The sequence below is a fragment of the Gekko japonicus genome, unplaced genomic scaffold (assembly GCF_001447785.1).
Source record: "Gekko japonicus isolate JY-2015 unplaced genomic scaffold, Gekko_japonicus_V1.1 scaffold1531, whole genome shotgun sequence".
NCBI classification, from domain to species: Eukaryota; Metazoa; Chordata; class Lepidosauria; order Squamata; family Gekkonidae; genus Gekko; species Gekko japonicus.
In genome coordinates, this window is record NW_015164717.1 from 364,840 (window position 1) to 386,448 (window position 21,609).

General features: G+C 43.5%; 1 protein-coding gene across 1 annotated transcript in view; it reads right to left on the reverse strand.

The window, feature by feature from the left end:
- CPEB4 (cytoplasmic polyadenylation element binding protein 4) overlaps nucleotides 1-21,609 on the reverse strand; it is a 110,059-nt gene that overhangs the window by 68,886 nt on the left and 19,564 nt on the right. The window contains exon 3 of the mRNA XM_015409571.1: nucleotides 7,242-7,323. Coding sequence (XP_015265057.1) covers nucleotides 7,242-7,323 — 82 coding nt within the window. The remainder of the gene's footprint in view (nucleotides 1-7,241; nucleotides 7,324-21,609) is intronic.

Below are 21,609 nucleotides of genomic sequence, written 5' to 3' on the forward strand. Positions count from 1 at the left end.
AAACAAGAAAGAACTGAATCTGGCTCAGTCAGTAGCCTAGCAATATTCAAACTCTCCTATCTCATAACTATGGCCATGACAAGGGAAAGCAGGTCTTCTTGGTTAAGTATAACAGACAGGTATCTCAAAAGAAGCACAAGGTTTCAGATAAACTCTGCTGAATATAAATATCAGCTGAAAATTACAGCTGTTTATGATGGACAAAAATGGAAAAATTCATGAAGATCACATTCTATTACTATTTACAAGTGTTTAGTGCACTATTTTGCCATTATACCCCCTTGATCTCTGCCAAAACAGAAAACTGCACGCACACACACACACACACCAAAAAACCCCTGCTGTAAGCTGTTCTGCGCGCCCATGATGCAGCAGGAAAAATGTATAAATAAATATTTAGCAAAAGAGAACACAGTGCATGACGAGGAAACGAGGGACAATATTTGCCTGTTTATGTAACTTAAGAGTATTTAAAAAGGTTGCTATAAGGGTATCCTGGAACGAAAACTCCTGTTACACAGATCAAGATGCCCATGGTATTCTGGAGATCTCACACTGTTAGGGCTGGAACAGGACTCATCCCATGACAGTGTTAGAAGGGAAACTGTTCCGACTTCCCATTATCTAGCACCACAACGAGTAAAGGCCCAAATAAGAAAAACTTGTAATCTGTTGGAAGCTAACATTGCTCACTGTTTGCAGACGTATCCCAATGCAGAGTTAATTACCCCATTTCTGTTGTAGTTGTGTAGTCTTTTAAAAAATAATAAAAATCCCCTTCGGGGGCTTAAAAAAAGAAGAAGAAAAAAAGGGGGAAACTGTTCCCACACTCTTCGTAACCATTCTCACACACAACAGAAATTCTCAACTCCGCTTTTCTTCTGCATACCCAGGATAATTATTATTCTTTTACTAATGTTTATATGGTCACTTACTCCACAAACTTCAAATAATCCACTGAACATACAAGTTTTTTCAAAAGCTGACGTTGAGGTATAATCTCACTTGTTAAATTCTCATTTGGGTGAACAGGAGAATTTATATACCTACAGCTGAGCTTGCTCCACCATATCACAGAAAACCTTCCATGAGAAGTCAAGAAACCACTCAAACTACTTCTCTGACCATGAGTAGGACACTGAGGAAAGGTGGCATGGTTTAAACATCTTCCTCTACCTCACACATCAGTTTCTCCCACCTTCCCCCCCCCCCCCAATTGCTAAATACATCCAGGTGGGCAGCTGTGTTGGTCTGAAGCAGAAGAACAAATTTTGAGTCCAGTGGCACCTTTAAGACCAACAAAAGTTTATTCAAGATATGAGCATTTGTGTGCACGCACACTTCTTCAGATACATAGAAATGGAAGTAAACATTTCATATATATGCTAAATACACACATACACTAAAACTGCTAAATACAGTTAAGGATTACATCTGCACGAATTACATTGCCCATAGTTAACACTATTCAAATTTGTAAATGTTTTGACTTCCTGGTTTTAATTAAAATCTTGGTAAACATTAAACACTAAACAGGGTTAGATACTGGGGACATTGTATCTGTACCTGAGCGTGAGGTTTATTATATCTCTAAAACCAAGCAAAGACTCAACATTGCTCCAATGCAGTCATCAGTACAGCAATTAGTCCACGCTAATCTGCTGTCTGGATAGGATGCTACTACTTAATCACAAGTCAACATGCAATTGGTCAGAATACAACTAGCTAGTAACTGTTGTACTTATCATAAAGACAGGCACTTCAGTGATGAGCCCAATGACTATTGCATATACTTTATGCCTTTCTATGATAGCTACGATTATTTTACCCCATATACTTTCCAGGAACCCATACCAACCGTTACATTGGTAGAGTTCACCAGTATCACTCACAACTGCAAACTCCTTTGTATCTCTCCGCAAAACTAGCCTAAAGGACTCTTAGAACCAAACCAAATATTATATCAGGGATCCATTAATGGGCCACTGTCATTTTCACCTTTAAAAACAGCCAGAGAGGTTCAATATAGATTAGGCTGTAGCACTGAGGAAAGGGGGGGGGTGTTAATGCTTGTAATGCCAACATGTACCACGACCACTGGCTCCTCCCCAGCATGCGTAATGTCCACTACCTTTGCACCAGGCAGGAAAGTCATCAACAGAAAGTACATGGGTTCACCACCCAGCTGTCTACCTGTGCTTAACTTGTACCTGGATGTTGCACTTTAAACTTCTACCTGTATGACTTCATTATTTGTACCTGTATGGTTGTTGAAATTTATTACATAGTAGAATTTTGTATGATTATTTGTATGTAATATATCTACTTTATATAGCTATAGCGTCTTTTTTGCACAGCCTTGCTCGAAGTGATTCCATACAGAACTTCTGTTTCTGAACCGATAGATTGAAACCTTTGAGGTTCAGAATCACTCTCCATTCTCCCGATTTCTTGGGTGCTATAAAGAGAACACAATAGACACCTCTGAAGTGCTGAGGAACAGGCACAGGCTCTATTGCCCCAATTGGGAGGAGGTGCTAGATCGCTTCTCACAAAAGACTCTTTTTTGTATTCTTGCAAGGGACTGGGGACGAAACAAATTAATGTGAAGGGAGTGAGATGAACACTATTTTGTAGCCAAATTCCACAACTGACAGGACCCAGTGGTTTGAGGTAACTCCCTTCCAGGCCTGTGCCCCCCCCCCCCCCCCCATCCTGAAGTCACACTGAGGATTTCTTTCCAGGGATGGCTCTGTCTTGTCGCTTGCCTAGAGATAAGATGTCTCCACTGAAATTTTGATTGATAACTGAAGAGTGACCACTCCTGAAGTCTCTGGTGTCTCTGCCTCTTGCAGAGGTTCTGTATGATCAAAAGGACCGAAAGGGCTTCCCTTTATACTCTTTGTTTGCTGGTGTGGAAAACATTGCTTTCTTCTTCTCCTTGGTTTCCTCAAGTATTTTATCCAATGCTCTTTCTCCGAATAAAAGTTGTCCTGAAAATCTTTCTGCTGACAGGTTAGACAGTGGGTCCATCTTCCAGTGTTTGAGTCACAAATTCCGCCTTACCACTAGATTAGCTGCCTGTGCTCTGGTGCAAAATTGGATGGTGTCTTGGAAGGCATCAGCCGTGAACTGGGCTTGCTCATTTCATTTTTAGTAGGGACCTCTTGAAAATCTTGCAACAGATTGTCTGCCCACAACACGATTGCTCATGAGAAATTTGAGAGAACAGCAGAAGCCCTAATTGCTAATGAGGATGCCTCATGCGCTTTCTAAAACATGGTTTCATTCTTTCTATCCATAGAATACCTCAAGAAATTTTCACCATCCTTTGATAACACCACACCTGAGTGTAGAGTGACCACCAAAGCGTCCACCGATGGAACTTTTAAGACTTCCATTGTTTCTTCTGGTAGAGCATAACATTTTTTGGCAAAAGAATTCACAGAACTGACCACTCGGTTTGTAGTACGTCGTCAAAAAATTCAGGAAAGAGGCAAACCACCAAGCATTATACCAGCTTCTTGAAACCCCTGGAGTCTAGATTGGAGGAGGTTGATGCAGGCTTCTTCATCGACTCCAAACTAGTTTTTGAGAAGGCTTTGAAAGTGCTCCTGTTGAAACAGCCTGGAGGAGCTGTCCTTGGCATCAGACTCCTCCCCCCTGACCATTTTCCTTCTTTATCTGAGGTAATCATGACAGAAGTGTTGGTGAACTGAACCTCTTTCATCTCTGAATCTGAGTCAGAGTGCTGCCTACATTTCCATTAAACCTTCCTTGGACGCTTGTTCACAGGGGTGCCTTTAGATAGAGAAGTCTCCCTAACACCCCTTCCCCGAGCCTTCAGAACCTCAGAACTCCTGTCCCTGAGCAGTTCTCAGCTGACTCTGCCGCCCTCTCAGCTTCTGACTGGTGGGTGGATAGCATGTAGGCTGTGCAGGTGCATCCATGTCGGCCTCCAAGCCCAAGCTACCCAGTCCACTTGCAACTGCCTGAAAAAGGTGGGAACATATGGCACACCCACCATGTTGGGAACTCCCACAGCCACAGCCAGGCCCTTTAGAATAGATATGGCCTGTATGAAGGGAAAGCCGCCCAATGCAAGAAACCCCAGCCTGTGGTCCTGGCCTGGGTAGGTAAAGGGCCCCCGATTAGCCCCTGGAGCCCTTGAACGATGGCTGTCTCACCACCTGCATCATGATTAGCAACCCTCGTGGATTGTCCATCATGACAGTGGCCTCTGTCTCTGTGTGCCAGCACTCTTCCATGGCTGCCTCTAACTTTCGCAACACTTCCCTGTGAAGTAGGAAAGAGGTCCATGCTGCTACTGCCTTTGTTGGGAGGGTCAACGAGGGATCTGAAACCTCAGCCCCTGCTAATCTACCCACTGCCGCTGGCGCCCTGGAACCTGGCAATGCCTCTCCCCTGCCCAAAGCCTCAGACTTGGAGGGCTTCTCCTTTGAGAAACTTTTATTCTTCTGAGGTCCAGAACCTTGGACCTTCCTAGAAGATTCTCCCTCCATATAGATCAGTGAGATATTCCTGCCTCTGATTTTCACTTTAATAACTCTCAGTAAATGGAGCTAAGTTCTGGTGACCTGCTGGAGCAGCAAGGCTGTTCAAACTAGAAGGGCACCCTCGCTGTGTCCTGGAAAGGCATACAAAAATTTGCATAGCCCTGCCTGGAGAGAGAGGAGGCATGACCTAACCAGTTTGGATTACTTCCCCCACTGAAGGAGAAGACCGAGGGGGGTAGACCTAGCACAAAATTTCCTTTTGTGCTAGAGCTCTTTCACAAGTGGAAACACAAGAAACAGATGGCAGCAGTTGTTTTCACTAAGTCAAACTGAAGGGCACGTGAGACATGACATCCCTATGGTGATGATGCCATAAAGATGTCATCACCATTTTAAAGTACACTATTTGAAAATACTACAAGGGCCTGGCATTCTTCCCCTCCCCCTTCACATGCTGAAACAGCCCTGTGGGGCAGCCATTTTTGGCTCTTGCAGAGGTGCAGGGAGACAACAAAACCCCTCAGCCCACCGTGCTGCAGGCCCAATCAAAATGGGGTCCTTGGGGGCATTTTAAAAACACTTCAACACAGTGACAGCATCCAACTGGTCATGAGGATGGTGTCATGTCTACTTTGGTCCTTATCATATCCTCACTTGCCCAAGATCTCATGCAGCTAATTTCTGGGCACTATAATACATAGGGGAAAAAGCAAGATCATGCAGAAGCAGAACCGTGCTAAGACCATTTATGGACCAAGTCCACTTCCACATCTCTGGATCCAGCCAAAGTAACCACTGCACTATATAGGAGACTAAAATTCTAGGTCTAGTGTCTTCTGAAATGTTCTTGGACCGGACCCAGTGACACATTTGAAACTAAACAATGAAGGCATTCTACTACTGTTCTGGTCATGATAAGTCGCCTGTATCAAACACTACTTGAAGCAAAAATTACATTAACTGTGTAAAGACCATCCTACAGAGAAGATAAATTATATGCCTGATTTCAGCATATGCCTGCAGAACAGAAGGAGATGAGAAATTGTTGTTCTTGGATATGATGTAACATGTCCATATGTTAATGCTCTCCTTCAGATGTTTGAAAGCTGAGCTTCGGCACTGGAAACTTGCTGAGCCTGGGTTGGCTTCTATTTCTCTCAAGAGAAAAAAAATCTGCTACTGAGGTTAACTCTACAAGTTTTACCCAGATAATTTATTCCCCACCCTAAATCTCTGTGTGGGTTTAGTGACATTAATAGCTGCTGCTTTTCACCCCAGAAGTGGGTTGGAGAAACTCTGGCCAGCCAGTCTGTCAAGCATTTGAGGGTTCTTCTAGACAAGAAGCACTATTAAAGTGTGAGTTAATTCCATTACTAGCAGCAACATCAGCAATAGAAAAAATTTACGTTCAAGGAAGACTATAAATCTGTTCTAGTCACCCCAAGGTCAGTAACAAACTAGAACAAAAGCCTCTGGACAAAGTGGATAAATAAAAGGCCAGACATATGAAACCCCAAGACTTGTAATTTAAGATTATTGCTCAAATGCTGACCCAAAGCAAGAAAAATGAATCGGATGACATTCGGTTTCTGCTATGTTTTGATTCAAACCACTATCTGAACAGAAAGATTAGTTTCATAAATCTCCCAATGTTGATTTTTTTGGTTGATAAAAGTGGCAACAGCATTATTTGCATTGTTAGACAAAGACATTTATTCATTCTTTACATTCATGAATGGAACTACCTTCCATTAGCCATCTATTGGCAGAAAATTACTGCAGGATCCAAGTCAAAGTATGAGTGGTGCTAGGGGCCCTAATCCTCCTGTTTAAACTTCAGTGTATTCTGAGACTCAAGCATGCCTGGACTACTCAGTATAATGGGAAATGTAGTTCCCATGGACTAAAAAGTACCTCTCCCGCTAAACCGCAGGGGAATCATGGCTGCTAGATTTCATCTGTCAACATAGGCAGGCACACACCCAGAGATCTTGGAGTAGGTTTACTGGCACATGGGAACTATGTTTCCCATAATGCTGAGACACACCAAAGCAAATTCACTGGAGTATACAGACATCAGGTTTCACATGCTCATTATTACCTGAGCTACAACATTTCATTTAATTCTTACTGTACCTCATTATATGCCAGACCCTTGACAATAAAGTCTAGAATTTTATTTTAATCTAAACCAAAGGTAATAAAGTTCTATAGTAGATATATGCTTGACCCACTTGTTTCTCCAGTTTATGAGACAAGCACTACTGACATAGCCCAAGGACTAGCTCCAATGTTCCACCCCCATGCTTCAACAAAATCTTCAGTATTCTAACAAACCTTGCAACTTATTCTAGAAAAAAAAGACTGGGCAGAGTATATGAATTCACTAAATATTAAAGAGAAATTATCAGCTGGCTAAGTAAATTTTGGCTCTCATTAGATAAGCAACTTAAAGTTAAAAATGTTACAAACTTGAAGCAATGAGCACTGACAATCATGGCCTGGGTTTTTAAACTTCTGTATGGAAAGAAAAACATTAGATATAGACAAACATTATACCAACAGTTTCCTTTTAAGACAAATGGAAAAGGCAGGCTCACTTAACCAACCTGTATGTAGTAAGGTAAAGCAGCTGCCTTAAGTATTCTGAAAAGTACTCATATTTCATATTCTGCACAATTATGTCATCTTATTTACTACAAAATGATCTTAATCTAAGTTTACCTTTCAGTGAGTCGTTTTCAGCTCTCATTATATCAATTAGTGAGTTCTCCAGTGAATGCATGTCAAAAGTTCTCGTGCGGTCCTGCAGATAAACACAAATGCCAGTTTAGAGAAAGGATGATAACAAGTTAAGTGAAGACTTCCATTGAGTTAGATTTCAAATAAGAAGCCATAATGCTAACAAGAATAAAAATGAAGCTCAGAAGCAGCTTAAATGAAGAAGAGCTCAGAGACAATGCAGCATTTGCTGAAGACAAGGTGATCACTACCTTCAATGGGATGCCACTGGAGGCTCCAGATAAAGGCAGAGAAGATACATAAAAGTTTTATAAAGAGAATACTGGCTTGTACTCAACAAGATCCATGAATGGAACAAAACTGATGGAATGGGACTCTCTAACACACACTCACTACTCCAGGGGTGCAGAGTATTCCCCCCTAGAACAGCATGGGGGGGGGGGTCTGGAGAGAGAATTGGAACAAAGGGGAAGCACCCTTTTGACAACAGAAAATGGCTACTGGATGCAAGCTAAAATTTAAAAAACCAAATAGTAATAGGGAGATAAAATTTCAGATGTAATCATATATGCCAGATACTCATATGTAATGTTCACTGCACTACAATTTAGTTTATCGTAGCTCAACCTAGACCAACTACATGGTATTTCAATAACATTGTCACAAGGCAGGAAGCCCTTACAACATGCCAGGTGTTTTAGAGAACTCTCTCCAAGGCATTTTAGTTTTCCATTTCCAACATGTATGGTTTGTTGCTGATTTTACAAATGAAATAAGCATGGAATTTCTTTTGTGTATTTATTAATGATGCAATAACAAGTTTTATTATTTATTGCAATGAACTACCTAGCTGCGGTGGCTCAAGTGGTCAAGATGCTGAACTGCAGGCTGTGGAAGGTCAGTAGTTCAGCAGTTCGAGACCTGGGTGCCGCATGATGGAGTGAGCTCCCATCTCTAGTTCCAGCTCCTGCCAACCTAGCAGTTCGAAAGCAAGAAATTGCAAGTAGATAAATAGGTACCACTTCGGTGGGAAGGTAACTGCATTCCGTGCACCTTGGTGTTTAGTCATGCTGGCCACATGACCACGGAAACGTCTTCGGACAGCGCTGGCTCTTCAGCTTGGAAACGGAGATGAACACCGCAACCCTAGAGTCAGATTCGACTAGCTTCCGAGCAAGGGAACCTTTACCTTTACCTACAGTGCATTTAAGTTGTAAATGCATTTGGGAATTTTTTTAAAAAAAAGGTATAATGGAGCAAAAGTAAGGGTACTGAGGAGCTACAGCCAGTCTTACTTGGAAAGCTGAATCATAATACTAACATGTTGGCTCCAATACCCTATTTATCAAGTGTGATCAGTGTGACGCTTCCAAGTCTTGATTAAAAAGTATTGAGAAAGGTAACTTTAAACTTCAGTACAGGCAGATGTAAAAAGACAGATACCCAAACAAAATTCTGAATGCAGGGAACATATAATAATTAATGGCATTCCTAGTATTATTATAAACCTAGTAAACGATACAGATATAAGTTTTGTAAGGATATTGTCATCTTCTGAGTTACTACTATATTTCTTTTAGTCTCTCAACAAAATTAATATACTTAAAACTGATTTAAAAAATAAAATTTAAGAAAGAGCAGCAAAAAAGGAAAGTTGAAAGCCAAAGCATAACATTGCAATGTGCAGTAGTGTAATTATAAGACACAAATGACAAAAGTAGTACAATCATACAACAAAAAGCAGTCTAAAATTTAAAAAATGATATTTTGTCTTGTCAACCGATAACTGTTTTTTCTACTTCATTAACACAGATTCCCATTTGCACTTTTTGACAGCATACATAATTGGAATTGAAACTGTAAAACAAATCATTTTGCCAAATAATGTTTTAGGGCAGTAAGCTCAAAGCTGTCCACCAACATTTAGAGTTCAAAGAACTCATTGATTTAGTGGAAATACTAACTAAACCTTTGACAAATCTTTAACAAAACACCATTTACCCAGTACTATATAGTTATCAATAGTTTCAGATACTGCCCAATAAAAACTGCACCTCTTGGAATTCTATTTACTACAAATATTGGTATTCCAAATTGCCTAGTATTCTAGACTAGGAATAAGGCCCAGTGTGGAAATAAAGACAATGAGCACTAGAAAGAGGCTCTGGGAGAGTGCCAAGGCCATGGACACTCAGCATCAATTTGCCATGGCAACCTCAGTAGGGTATAAGGACACAGAGTCCACCATTTCTCCAGGGGAAAGGATCAATGCCATCTGGAGACCATTTGAAATTCTGAGTGATCTCCATCCTTCACCTGGAGATTGGCAACAGTGGTTCCCCATTAGGGAATGGCTGGTTTGGAGGGCAGAGTCTATGGCACTGTACCTGTCTGAGGTCCCATCGCTCCTCAAACCTCACCCTTTCCAGGCTCCATCCTTCAAATCTCCAGGAATTTTCTGCCGGGAGTTGGCAACCCTATCTCCTTCCCAGCCAAGCATAAACCTACCTTCATTTCCCCCTCACTGATTAGCTGTCCATCCCCCCCACCTGCAGCCTCTACCTGGAGTTGGCAACCCTATCTCCTTCCCAGCCAACCATCAAGCTACCTTTATTTCCCCCTCACTGTTCAGATTTCAATCTCCCCCCACCTGCAGCCTCCAGTGTGCTCTGAAGCCCTGACTGCCACGTCACCTTGACCGTCACGGGGGGAGGGGCCTGTCAGCAGGTAGAAGGACACAATGAGTTTTCTCCCAAGGCCCAGATAGGTATGGAAAGGGCCTTTTACTGACAGAAACCAAGCTTGGTTGACCAGTAGCAGGCACTGAGGGGAAAGGAGGCTTCCCAGCTCTGAGTAGGGAAATACCTGGAGATTTGGGGGGTGGATCCTGCGAAGGGCAGTGTTTGGGGAGGGCAGAAGGACTCAGCAAGAACCAAGTTTGGTTGCCTACCAACAGCCACTGAGGGAGAAGTTAGAATGCTTTGGCCGGCGGCCTCTATGGCATTCTATTCAGCTGAGGCCTCCCCCCTCCCCAAACTGTGGCTTCCTTAAACAGGCTTCCTTACCTGGATCTGGCAACCCTATGAGTTCCTCACAACAGCCACTGAGGGAAACCTTTGTCCCAGACAGGAGCTAAGCAAGAGAATTTGTGTTCGTCGGGAGACACGGTGCTTCTGACACAGACCACAGTGGCTGAAAGGGGAGTGGGCGGGGAAGAGGAGCACACCCGGCCAATGGCACGCCAGTAGTCTTGATTGGCAGCCGACAGGCCAATGGCTGAGGGAGGACATGCAATCTCACCACCCCATAGGACAGAAGCCACCACCATTCGACAATTATATATAAGAGAGATAATAAGATTATGTTGCACCCTTTAAAATATTATTTGGTGCAGGTAGACCCACACTGGAATTTACATAAATACTTAATCAATGCAAGAAGTTCTGCATCGCATACATTACTATTTTGTTATCCAGTCCACCTATAGCCCACTTTCCAAATATTTCTCCTTCCTAATTGTTAGGGCCATCTTTCACAGTTCCCTGAACAAACAGCAAATACTCAGTGTTTCAAATATACTCTTCCTGGTTACTGAAGTTAAAATATATTTTATGTTTTATTCAGGGGTCATTTCGTAGAAAAAGAGCTAGGGGAACTCATTAGCATAACTCATTAGCATATGCCACACCCCCTGACATCACCGGAAGTGTGTCCTCCCCACAGCCGGTGGCGACCTCCAGCGGGCACCAGCAGGGAGCTCCAGGCCCCGCCCTCCCGCAGCGGCCGGAAGCAGGGGGCGGGGCTTCATCATGTGCCCCCCCGTACCTCACCCGGGGGAACTGTGTTCCCCTGCGTTCCCCCCCCCCCGAAATGACCTCTGGTTTTATTATTGACAAACAACTCAGAAAGATTGACCAAAGGTGCATCGTTCTCAGTTTCTTTTAATGGTACTATTATTTATAATGTTACAAATGTACTTTTTTGCAAAATAATTCTAGCCCCGGAATAAAATCCCAATAATGTTTATTCATCTATCAAATTAATTCCCATCCACTCCTGTACGATGAACATATCTCTAAGATGAAATGATCTTATCTTTTTAAAATGAGGAGTAACAGTAGTCCCAGATATTCTCCCTAACTCATCTGAAAATTAAAAAAAACCTATTTGTCCTAAATAAAAGTGTTAAGAACTCACTCAGGACACAGGATGAGCAAAGAGCCTCTGCCTAACTATACACACACATCTAGTTTGCAAGCCTTGCTTCCCTACTTTTGATGTCAACTTGTAATTTTGCAAGGAATGTACAAACATGCCTGGTTATTAAATAAAATTTAAAAGAAGGTACTATAGGAAATAATTTAGGCACTTTAGACTAGGTAGAACAGCGTTAACATCAAATACAGGATTAAATCCTACTATTCCTGAGAACTCCTGGCTGAAGAGGTTCCAAGCTTGGAGTGGCAGGACATGTTCCTTAAATGCCTCACACTTGGAAGCCAAACGACTTCCCTATGACAGAAGTGATTAGCTTTAGTGTCTATCACAAGTACACCAGAGCAGACAGAAGAATCAACTGGCTGATTTCACACTAGAGCTGCCTCAATGTTGCGCCACCATTTGCCAATTTCACACGCGAAGCCGCGGGGCTGCATTTGACCCGCGGCTTCGCCCAATTTCCTCCGCAGTTTTGTGATCCTCAAAAAACAGGATCACGAAACTGCGGGGGAAATCGGGAGAAGTCGCAAGTCAAAATGCAGCCCCACAGCTTCGGGTGTGAAATTGACCAACAGTATCGGGGGGCAAACGGTGGCGCAACATCGAGGCAGCTCTAGTGCGAAATCAGCCAACTGTCTCAGAATCAACAGAAAGGACACAAATGATCTCTGGAAATAGAATAGCTAGATTCAAGTCCAGTAGCACCTTAGAGACCAATAAGATTTTGGGGATATAAGCCTTCAAGAGTTAAATCTCCCTTTATTATAACCCACCCACTCCCAACCTTGTTGGTCTCTAAGGTGCTACTAGACCTGAACCTAGCTGTTCTACTGCAGACCAACATGACTATCCTCTGAAACTGGAAATAGTTTAGCATGCTTATAGGGAAGTCTGAAATTAACAACAGCACAGTTCTCAATGATCAGGATAAAACCATTAAACACACAACAAAAGCTATATGTTCTGAAGTAATGAATGGAGCTTTCCAAAATGAATCATGTATCAGGAAGAGAAGCAAATGCACAATCCAATTCTAAGTGTATTTACACTGGAGAAAATTTCATGGATTTCAGTGATACATAGGCCCTTTCTGCACTCTCCTTTTAATCCATGTTCACCGTGGTGTCCCCCAAGCAGTTCTGCACTAAAATCAAATTCAACCTTCTTTTTAATCAACGGGGGTTTTTCCATTCTGCACTGAAATTGAGTTCAACCTTCTTTTTATTCTGGGGTTTCCCCCCATTCTGCATTACATTACCTCCCTTCAGTGGTCAGCCAGGTTTCAGCCTGCTGTTGCCCCAGGTTATTTGGATGCTGTTTTGCTGTGGACTTAAATTGCCTCAACACAAACACTGAGAAAATCCAGAGTGGCAGGCAAATGCAGAAAGGACCATGGTCTACTAAGAGTCATAAGGAATACATCCTTGGGTAATAACTGGAATCAGCTTTCACCTACTCTTTAGGTAAAAACTAATCTTTAACCTTCTAATTTCATTATTTGTTTCTTTATATACTACTCCTGATTGAAGGTCAAAGAAGACGGGGATGGCAAAGGATGAGATGGTTAGACAGTGTCATAGATGCAACGAACATGAAATTGAGCCAACTTCAGAGGACGGCGGAAGACCGGAAGGCCTGGCGTGACCTGGTCCATGGTGTCACAAAGAGTCGGACTCGACTGTGCGACTGAACAACAATACTGTGCGACTGAACAACAACAATAAACAATATTGATTATAGTATTCCTAGTATTGGGTTCTAATTTCCTAATTCTAAATGTTAGGTGAAATCTTCATTTGTTTAATGTCGCCTGGTTTGGTTTTTAGATTATAAATGGACAATAAACATTCCTTCCAGCAAGACTGAATAAAGGCATGTGTGTGCTCCATAATAACTGAATTCACTTTTCCTGTGCACTCCCCATATTGCAGGCATCTTTCAGAATTAGTATTTGGAATAACTTTCAATGGACAGAATTGTCAACATGGTTGGAAAGGAATTTGGACTACACTAAATTAGGTCTTTGATTCAGCTAGTTTATTCTTCATTCCACTTGTCCGCAATTCTATAACTCTTGAACATTCTGATATCAAAATGATATTTGGTACCAGAGATAGATTTCTGCACAAGCTAAGCAAGCTTCAGTTTTGAGCTTCAGAGTAATTGAGGCCTCTAATTTTTTAAAAAAACTATAATAAATTACCTCTTAAACTTGACACCATTTAGGGCTTCAACATGTCTTAATCCAGACCTGTCTAATATACAACATTTTCAAATACCAATTCAACCACCATACCCCTTTTGGGGGGAGGGGGCATGAAAGATGTAAATTATACCATAATGCTATTTTTACCTTGAAAACTCAAGTACTGGAATATAATTTGGTGTGAACATTAATAACAATTCTCCATTTACAGTTAGAACATTTACTTAATCCCAGTGCAACATTTTTCAGGAGGGAAAGGAAAGATGCAAAGTAGACTACATCACGATTTTTGACGAGGTTTCAATTAGTTCTATGAATGTATTTGGTTTTCAATTTATACCTTCATCTCTTACTTTTTATTACATTGCTCCCTATCCTGACTTTACAGGGCAGAATGTACTAACATGTCCAATAAAATGTATTTTAAGAGAATTAGGCACAACTCTACAATCCTAGCACGCATGTGCTCCAAACCATTACCACTTGTCTACCCTAGAATCCCATTATAGGCAACTCCCCATTAATCTCCAGGTTTTCAGTACCTCACTGTATATGACCATTAACTCCCAATCCTCACAAGTTTTTGAACACAGCAACTTCTCACAGAATAGTTACCATAATGAACTTCATGGGTAGATGTTTGGTCACCACTTCCTACAAACATGATAATGGAATAAGCCCTCTGGTACCCATTCTGAGCAACATCTTGCCTCAAATTTTTAACCATTTCTAAAAGTTTCAGTGGGACTATTCTAGAGCACTGCAATGATCTTCAGCCTTTCTAGAATCAAGACTGACCTTTAATCACCAAGCAGCAACACTGATCCAGAGCTGCAAGCACATGAAAGGAAGTCAAATGACATCACAATCATGTAACAGAAATAGAGGGAGCCAGATTTGTGTCATCAATACAGTTAACTCCAGGCAGCACAGCAAAAAAGCCACAAAACACAAAATAAGAGAACTACTATAGTAAGGAACAAGTAGAGGGTCTGAGCCATTGAGAAATCCTCTCCACTGCTGAGTTATCTCACCTCACTGTCCTGCTGTTCCTCTTTGCATACATGTCAAGAGAAACAGGTGTGGCACCCTTGCTTTCTATTCATGCATCCTTCAAAAGCAGCAAAAATTGTGATCCCAGCTTTCTTAGCAAAGGTGCTTACATGTTAGTGATAAAAACTTATTTCTCTGAAGTGTTTTACATGAAAAGGTTTCAAGTCTATATTTCTGTTTTAGTATTAGTACACATCTAAAGTCTTCTTTAAATAAATAAATGGCAAAAAATCCTGATGCTGCTTTGCCCTTTGCAGTCTTTTTTCTTTCTCATAAACACAAACTTCTTTTTTCATACTTTGCTCATTGAGCATGATGGTCAAAAGCATGAGCCATCAACTGAAAATTCCTTTGTTCAAGTCTCAAACCAGTCACAAACTCAATGGCAACACCTTATTTGTGTGTGTGTGTGGGGGGGGTAACATGTTGTTCCAAGTTTTTTTTAAAAAGCATTTTAGGAATTGGGCATAACAACATGTTCCTGGTATATGCATGTTATTTGCTTCATTCTCTTTTTTAAAAGCTTTCACACCACATCCCTTGACTGCTCTTTTCTTTTTCATTCAGGGAAGTAATAAGATTGAAATCTCTGCAGGCACCACTCAATGTGCATATATGCATACTCCTCAGATCATGCCTGTATTTACAGCGAAGATGAAGTACTGCTTCCATTCATGTTATCTTCCACATGTGGGAAAGAATAGCAGGCACAGGCTCTTACATTAAATTCATAAACTATTACAGGTTCATACCCTCAATTAATAAACTATTAACCTATTTTATACATCCACCTTTTGTTTACATAATCTCATGGGGTGGAGAAAGCAGATAAAGAAAAATTGCTAATATATACCAAATTGCTATAAATAAAGAACCTGAAGAGTGCAAGAGCGAACACAGCTAAACGTACTGTGCCATCCATACACAGAAGGCAAAGTTTTCCTGCAATCTTCTCTGTACCTTCAGCCTCTTCTGACCCCTGGGAAAAATATCTCCTGGTGTACCAGGATTCACCTCGAGGAACAGCTGGAAGAGAGGAGGCGCAAGTGGATGAACTTGACCCCTTACCTCACCAAAGCTGTGCTTTGTGGAAGGGGAAGGAGGACTCATTTCACCCCACTCCCAGTCCTTCTTCACTCCAGGCCCCGAGCCCATCCACACACCTATTTCTCCAACAGGTCCCATAACCTGGAAATGGATTTTCCATTGAGTCAGACAGGGTTGAAGGAATACAGGAAACACATGAAGAATACACACCATTTTATGTATTACAGGGTTCTATCAGAACTATGAGGGGAGCCATTTGCTTTACAGGAGACATTTACACTTAAAGGTGAATTCACAGTGAAATGCAAGTCACTAGAACAATAATTCTCCACTGGACAAGATGTGACCCAGTAAACTGATTTTTAGACTTTGACCAGAATATCTGGTGTCAAAGCCCAGGTCAACCACCAACTTAACTGGCAACCCTAGGCAAGTCATATTATCTCAGGAAAAGGAAAATCTGACAGGGTTACAAGGATGAGCAAGAGAAAGAAAAACTGTTAACACACAGTCCACTTTAGAAGCACAATATATAAAGATTATTCAAAGAATACTAATCTATACTTTGTTTTAATAAATATTGGTGAAGAATTCAGATTAAGCCTTTTGGGGTACCAGAACTCATACTTGTCCTGGCACTCAATAAAGAGTTTCCTGTTGTCATTTTCTTAGCAGAAGCCTGGTCAAAATATTTTTTTAACCCAGGCTTTTAAATTAAGAATGGGTTGATCTTTTAAAAATTGTTTTTACAGTCTGGTTCTAGCCTGAACTGTTTTATGAGACACATTGTAAAATGTGAAATGTCTTATCAACACACAAGCTGCCTTATACCAACTGGGACCATTGGTCTATGATGGTCAGTACTATCTACTCTGACTGGCACTGGCATGCCAGGCTCTCAGGTCAGAGTTTTCCCCACACTGCCTACTAGCTAATTCTTTTAATTGGAGATTCTGGGGTTTGAACCTGGGACCTTCTTCATACAAAACATATGTTCTACCACTGAGCCACAGCCCCCCAACCCATGGCCCAGAGATGTTTATGCTCTGGTTGGGTTTTTAATATTTCATTACTTTTATGTTGTTACTTTTATTATGTTTTACTTTGTAAACCAGTGGGAGTAGGTTCTGTGAAAACATTACACAGATGTTTCTAAATGAATGACTAATACAGAAATCAATTTGTACTTTGGACAGAACAATGGGAATCCGTTATCAACAATGTTTACTGCAGGTCTAAACAAAGATACAAAACGGAACAAAAATTTCTATTTTGGGAAACTGTCAGGGCAATCCTATGAAGAGTTACTCTGTGAAAGATTTAGTGTTGCCAGCCTCCAGGTGGGGCCTGGAGATCCCCCACTCTTACAACCAGAGGTCATTTCGGGGGGGAACGCGGGGGAACACAGTTCCCCCGGGTGAGGAACAGGGGGGCGGGGCACATGACGAAGCCCTGCCCCCTGCTTCCGGCCACCCCTCTTCCAGCCCTCATTCAGCCAGGAGGAGGCAGGAGAAGAGGGAGGGTAAGTTGCTTCCTCCCCGCCTCTCCCCACCCCTGCCTGCCTGCGGCCAGGGAGGGCCTTCGCGGGGCTTCCTCGCACTCCCGCTGGCCTTGCAGGTCCACCACCGGGCCCCTGATGTCAGGGGGTGTGGCATATGCTAATGAGTTATGCTAATGAGTTCCCCTAGCTCTTTTTCTATGAAATGACCCCTGTTTACAACTGATGTCCAACTGACAGAGATCAGCTCCCCTGGAGAAAAGGGCTGCTTTGAAGATTGGACTCCATGGCATTGTATCATGCTGAGGCCCCTCGCCTCCCCTCCCCAAACCCCACCCTCTCCTGTATCCACTCCCAAAGTCTCCAAGTATTTTCCAACCCAGACCTTGGCAACCCTAGTTCACCTGGAGAAAATGATTGCTTTGAAAGATGGACTCTATGGCTTTATAGCCTACCAAGGTACCTACTCTCCCCATCCCAAATCCTGCCCTCTCCAGACTGCACTCCCAAAATCTCCAAATTTTTGAGACCTCATAGCTGGCAACCCTAGAAAGATTGCACCTGTTTGTTTTATTTCTGTTAAAAACAGTCCTCATAAAAATGAGGGACCAGGGTTAACCTTAGGGTGGTTTTGCACAAACACAAAGATGGGGGAACAACAGGAGCACAAGTCACAGTTATTTTTACTTTTTGTTGCATACCATTAATGTACAAACTACAAAATGGACTCCCTATAAAGAATTACTTTGCGGGGGGGGGGGGAGAAATGTTTAACTCACAGGTAGATGTTGTGTCTTATCCATTAATATGTAATGTTAAGCTTGAAACCTCAGCCGGATTCTAATCTGGAACAACACCATTGGCTGAAGCATGTACAGTAACCAATGAAATGTAAGTGTCTGTGCTGGAGGGAAGACTAATTATCTGTCGTTATCCATGTAATGTGATTGGATGTTAACTATATGAGGGTGTGGCTACCCCAGCCCGGGAGAGTTTAAAAGGAGCTATGCTCCACTGTTGTTTTGTCGTGTGTCGTTGCTGTGTGATCTTTGGGAAGTTCTCATTCTCAATAAAGCTGAATCACTTGTTACTTACTTCATTGTTGAGTTGCATACTTAACAATTGGCGACGAAGGTAGGATCCAAGAGCGGGTAGGCAGCCCCGCTGAACCGATGCAAGAACGGAGAACGAAGACATACACCCAGCCGAACCAGCTGAGGCACCACTAGTCATTGTGGCTGCACCGACCGCTGAAATGGCCGTCAACCCGGCATTCGAAGCATGCGAACCAGGAACGGAAGACTTGGACTCGTACCTGTCCAGGTTCGAGTTCCACCTGCAAGCCAACCAGATCGTGGATGAGGCAATGCTGCTCAGCTCATGCAGTAAAATCGTCTTTGACGTCGCCCGCTCCCTGGTTGCACTAACCGACATTCAGACAGCGACCTGGAAGGTCATCACAGACAAGCTGAAGGCTCACTTCTCGCCACAGCCGCCCCTAATAGCTTGTCGACACGCGTTCTACAAGCGAAACCAGGGCCCAGCTAAGTCCATCACTGAGTACGTGACCACTCCGTGGAAGGCAGCCTGGCCCTGCAACTTTGCCAACCTTGAAGAAGCTTTACTCGACCGTCTCATATGCGGCCTTCGTGACGAGAGGCTTCAACAGCGCCTGTTTGCAAAACCTGCGATCACTTACGAAGTGGCCTACGTGGAGACTATCGTCGCTGAAGCAGCCAAGAGGTTGACACAAGAGGTCCATCAGCGCCATGTCCAGGCCAGAAAGGACCAGGCAGTCCACCACCAATCAACCAGCAGCTCTGAGGGGGAGGCTGAGGACGTTCACCGCACACAAGCTACGTGACAGAAGCGGACCCCACTGAAAACTGCACCGCGGCACAATTGCACTGGCTGCGGCGGCAGTCATGAGCGAGACCTCTGTTGGGCGTGAGATTTTGTCTGTCATGCCTGTGGGAAGTGGGGTCATCTGGCCAGGGTCTGCTGGGCCAAGAAGAAATCACCACCGTCATCTCCTGGTACAAGGCCTAAGGTTCGAGGCACCAACAGCATACGGTCCGCTGACTGCCACCGGACCGACTCCTGCAGCTGCACAGCAAAAGTCCTGAGCACCGGAGCAAGTCCCAGCAAGAAGATTCTAGTCACCGTTCGTCTCGACGGAGTTCCATGCGACATGGAGGTTGACTCTGGTTCCGTGCTGACAATCATCTCATCGCAGACTTGGCAATGTTTGTTCCCGCAACGGAGCCGCCGCCGTTTGACCCCATCCACGGCACACCTCTCCGATTTCCAGGAGCAGCACATTCCACTAGCTGGCCAGTCCAGTTTTGAGGTGGAGTTCAAGGGTCGCAAGGTACAGTTGTCCCTCTTGGTTGCTGAGGGTGACCGGGCCAGTCTGCTGGGCCTGGATTGGGTCAACCCTCTGGGTATTGCTGTAACAGGTGTTAACAAGGTGTGTGCCAATAAAGGGAACTGCATTTATGACGAGTTCCCAGAGGTTTTTGGTGAAGGTCTGGGTCAGTATAGAGGTCCACCCGTGAGGTTCGACCTGGATCTATCGGTGTTACCAATCCGCCTACGGTATAGGAAGGTGCCTATAGCCATGAAGACTAAAATAGAGGTGGAATTAGACAAGCTTATTGCCCAAGGTATTCTTGAACCTGTGCCATATGGTAAATGGGAGACCCCGATCGTAACTCCTGTTAAATCTGATGGAACTGTACGTATATGTGCTGATTACAAGTGTACCAGCAATAAGGCTTTGCAACAACACTCTTACCCGGTACCTGTGATCAGCCATGTGTTGGCTTCCCTTGAGGGAGGGAAGGTATTCACGAAGCTTGACCTAGTGCAGGCTTATCAGCAGCTGCCTGTAGACTCGCAAGCTGCTGAAGCCCAAACGATTGTTACGCATAGAGGTGCATTCCGGGTCAATCGGTTACAGTTTGGGGTAAATGTTGCCCCTGGCATATTTCAGGGTCTTATGGAAGGTCGTTTACGAGGGTTGCCGGGGGTAGTTCCCTACTTCGATGACGTGCTAATTGTGGGGTCTAATGAACCGGAGTTACTTAACTGCCTCTGGGCTGTATTAGAGCGTTTTAAGGAAGTGTATCTCAGAGTCAAGAGATCAAAATGTCATATTGGGGTATCAGAGGCTGAATTCCTTGGCCTCCTGATAGACGAACAGGGAGTACACCCCACTGCGGATAAGGTTGTGGCTATTCAAAATGCCCCCCGGTCTACTTCTAAAAAAGAGCTGCAGTCATTTCTAGGCATTTTGAATTTTTATCATTCGTTCTTGCCTCACAAAGCCTCCGCAGCAGAGCCGTTACATGCCCTGTTGCACAAAGGGGTGGAATGGGTGTGGGGAGCGAGGCAAGAAAAGGCGTTTGTTTCTGTGAAGGAGCTGTTGTCCTCAAATACGGTACTGACTCATTTCGCTGAGGACAAAATGCTGGTTTTGGCAGCCGACGGTTCTCTGTACGGGGTTGGCGTGGTTTTGAGCCACGTCATGGAAGATGGGCAAGAAGCACCAATCGCTTTCTACTTGCGGTCTCTAATGGCTGCAGGAAAAAACTATGCCCAGATCGACAAAGAGGGCCTGGCTTTGGTGGCGGGAATTAAAAAATTCCATGACTTTGTGTACGGCCACCGGTTCCTCCTTATCACCGACCACAAGCTGCTCCTGGGACTGTTTGCACTGGACTGCCAAACACTGAACATTATTTCAGCCCGCATGTTGCGCTGGGCTGTCTTTCGGTCAGCTTATGACTTTGATTTAGAGCACCGTCCTGGCAAGGCTATTGGACATACGGATACTCTTAGCTGCTGCCCTCTGCCACAGACAGGTTCTAATCCGGCTCCGGCTTTCGATGTGCTGGCCATCGATGAACTGCCTCAGCCTCTGGTCCACTCTTCAGACATTGCTGCTGTGTCAGCTAAGGACTCTCCCGAGTCCTTAACTGGGTTTGGAGGGGGTGGCCGGCAGGTAGAGTGGACCCGGAGTTTCGGCCTTACCACACAAGGCAAACCGAACTCTCTGTCAACAAGGGTTGCTTGTTATGGGGGAACCGGGTGGTGGTGCCTCCCAAACTGAGAGAGCATGTGTGTCCGATTCCCCATGCATTCGAAATAAATCCACGTTTGAAAAACAAAGTCAAATTTATTATAAAGCGATGGTTAGCTCAGGAACACAAGAATTGTTAGGAATGACTACAGACCCCAGAGGGTAACATAATAAAGGAACTTGAACCAGGTTAGGACCAATGAGTCCAATTCCCGCTGGCGGGAATGCAGATAAAACTAGCGCT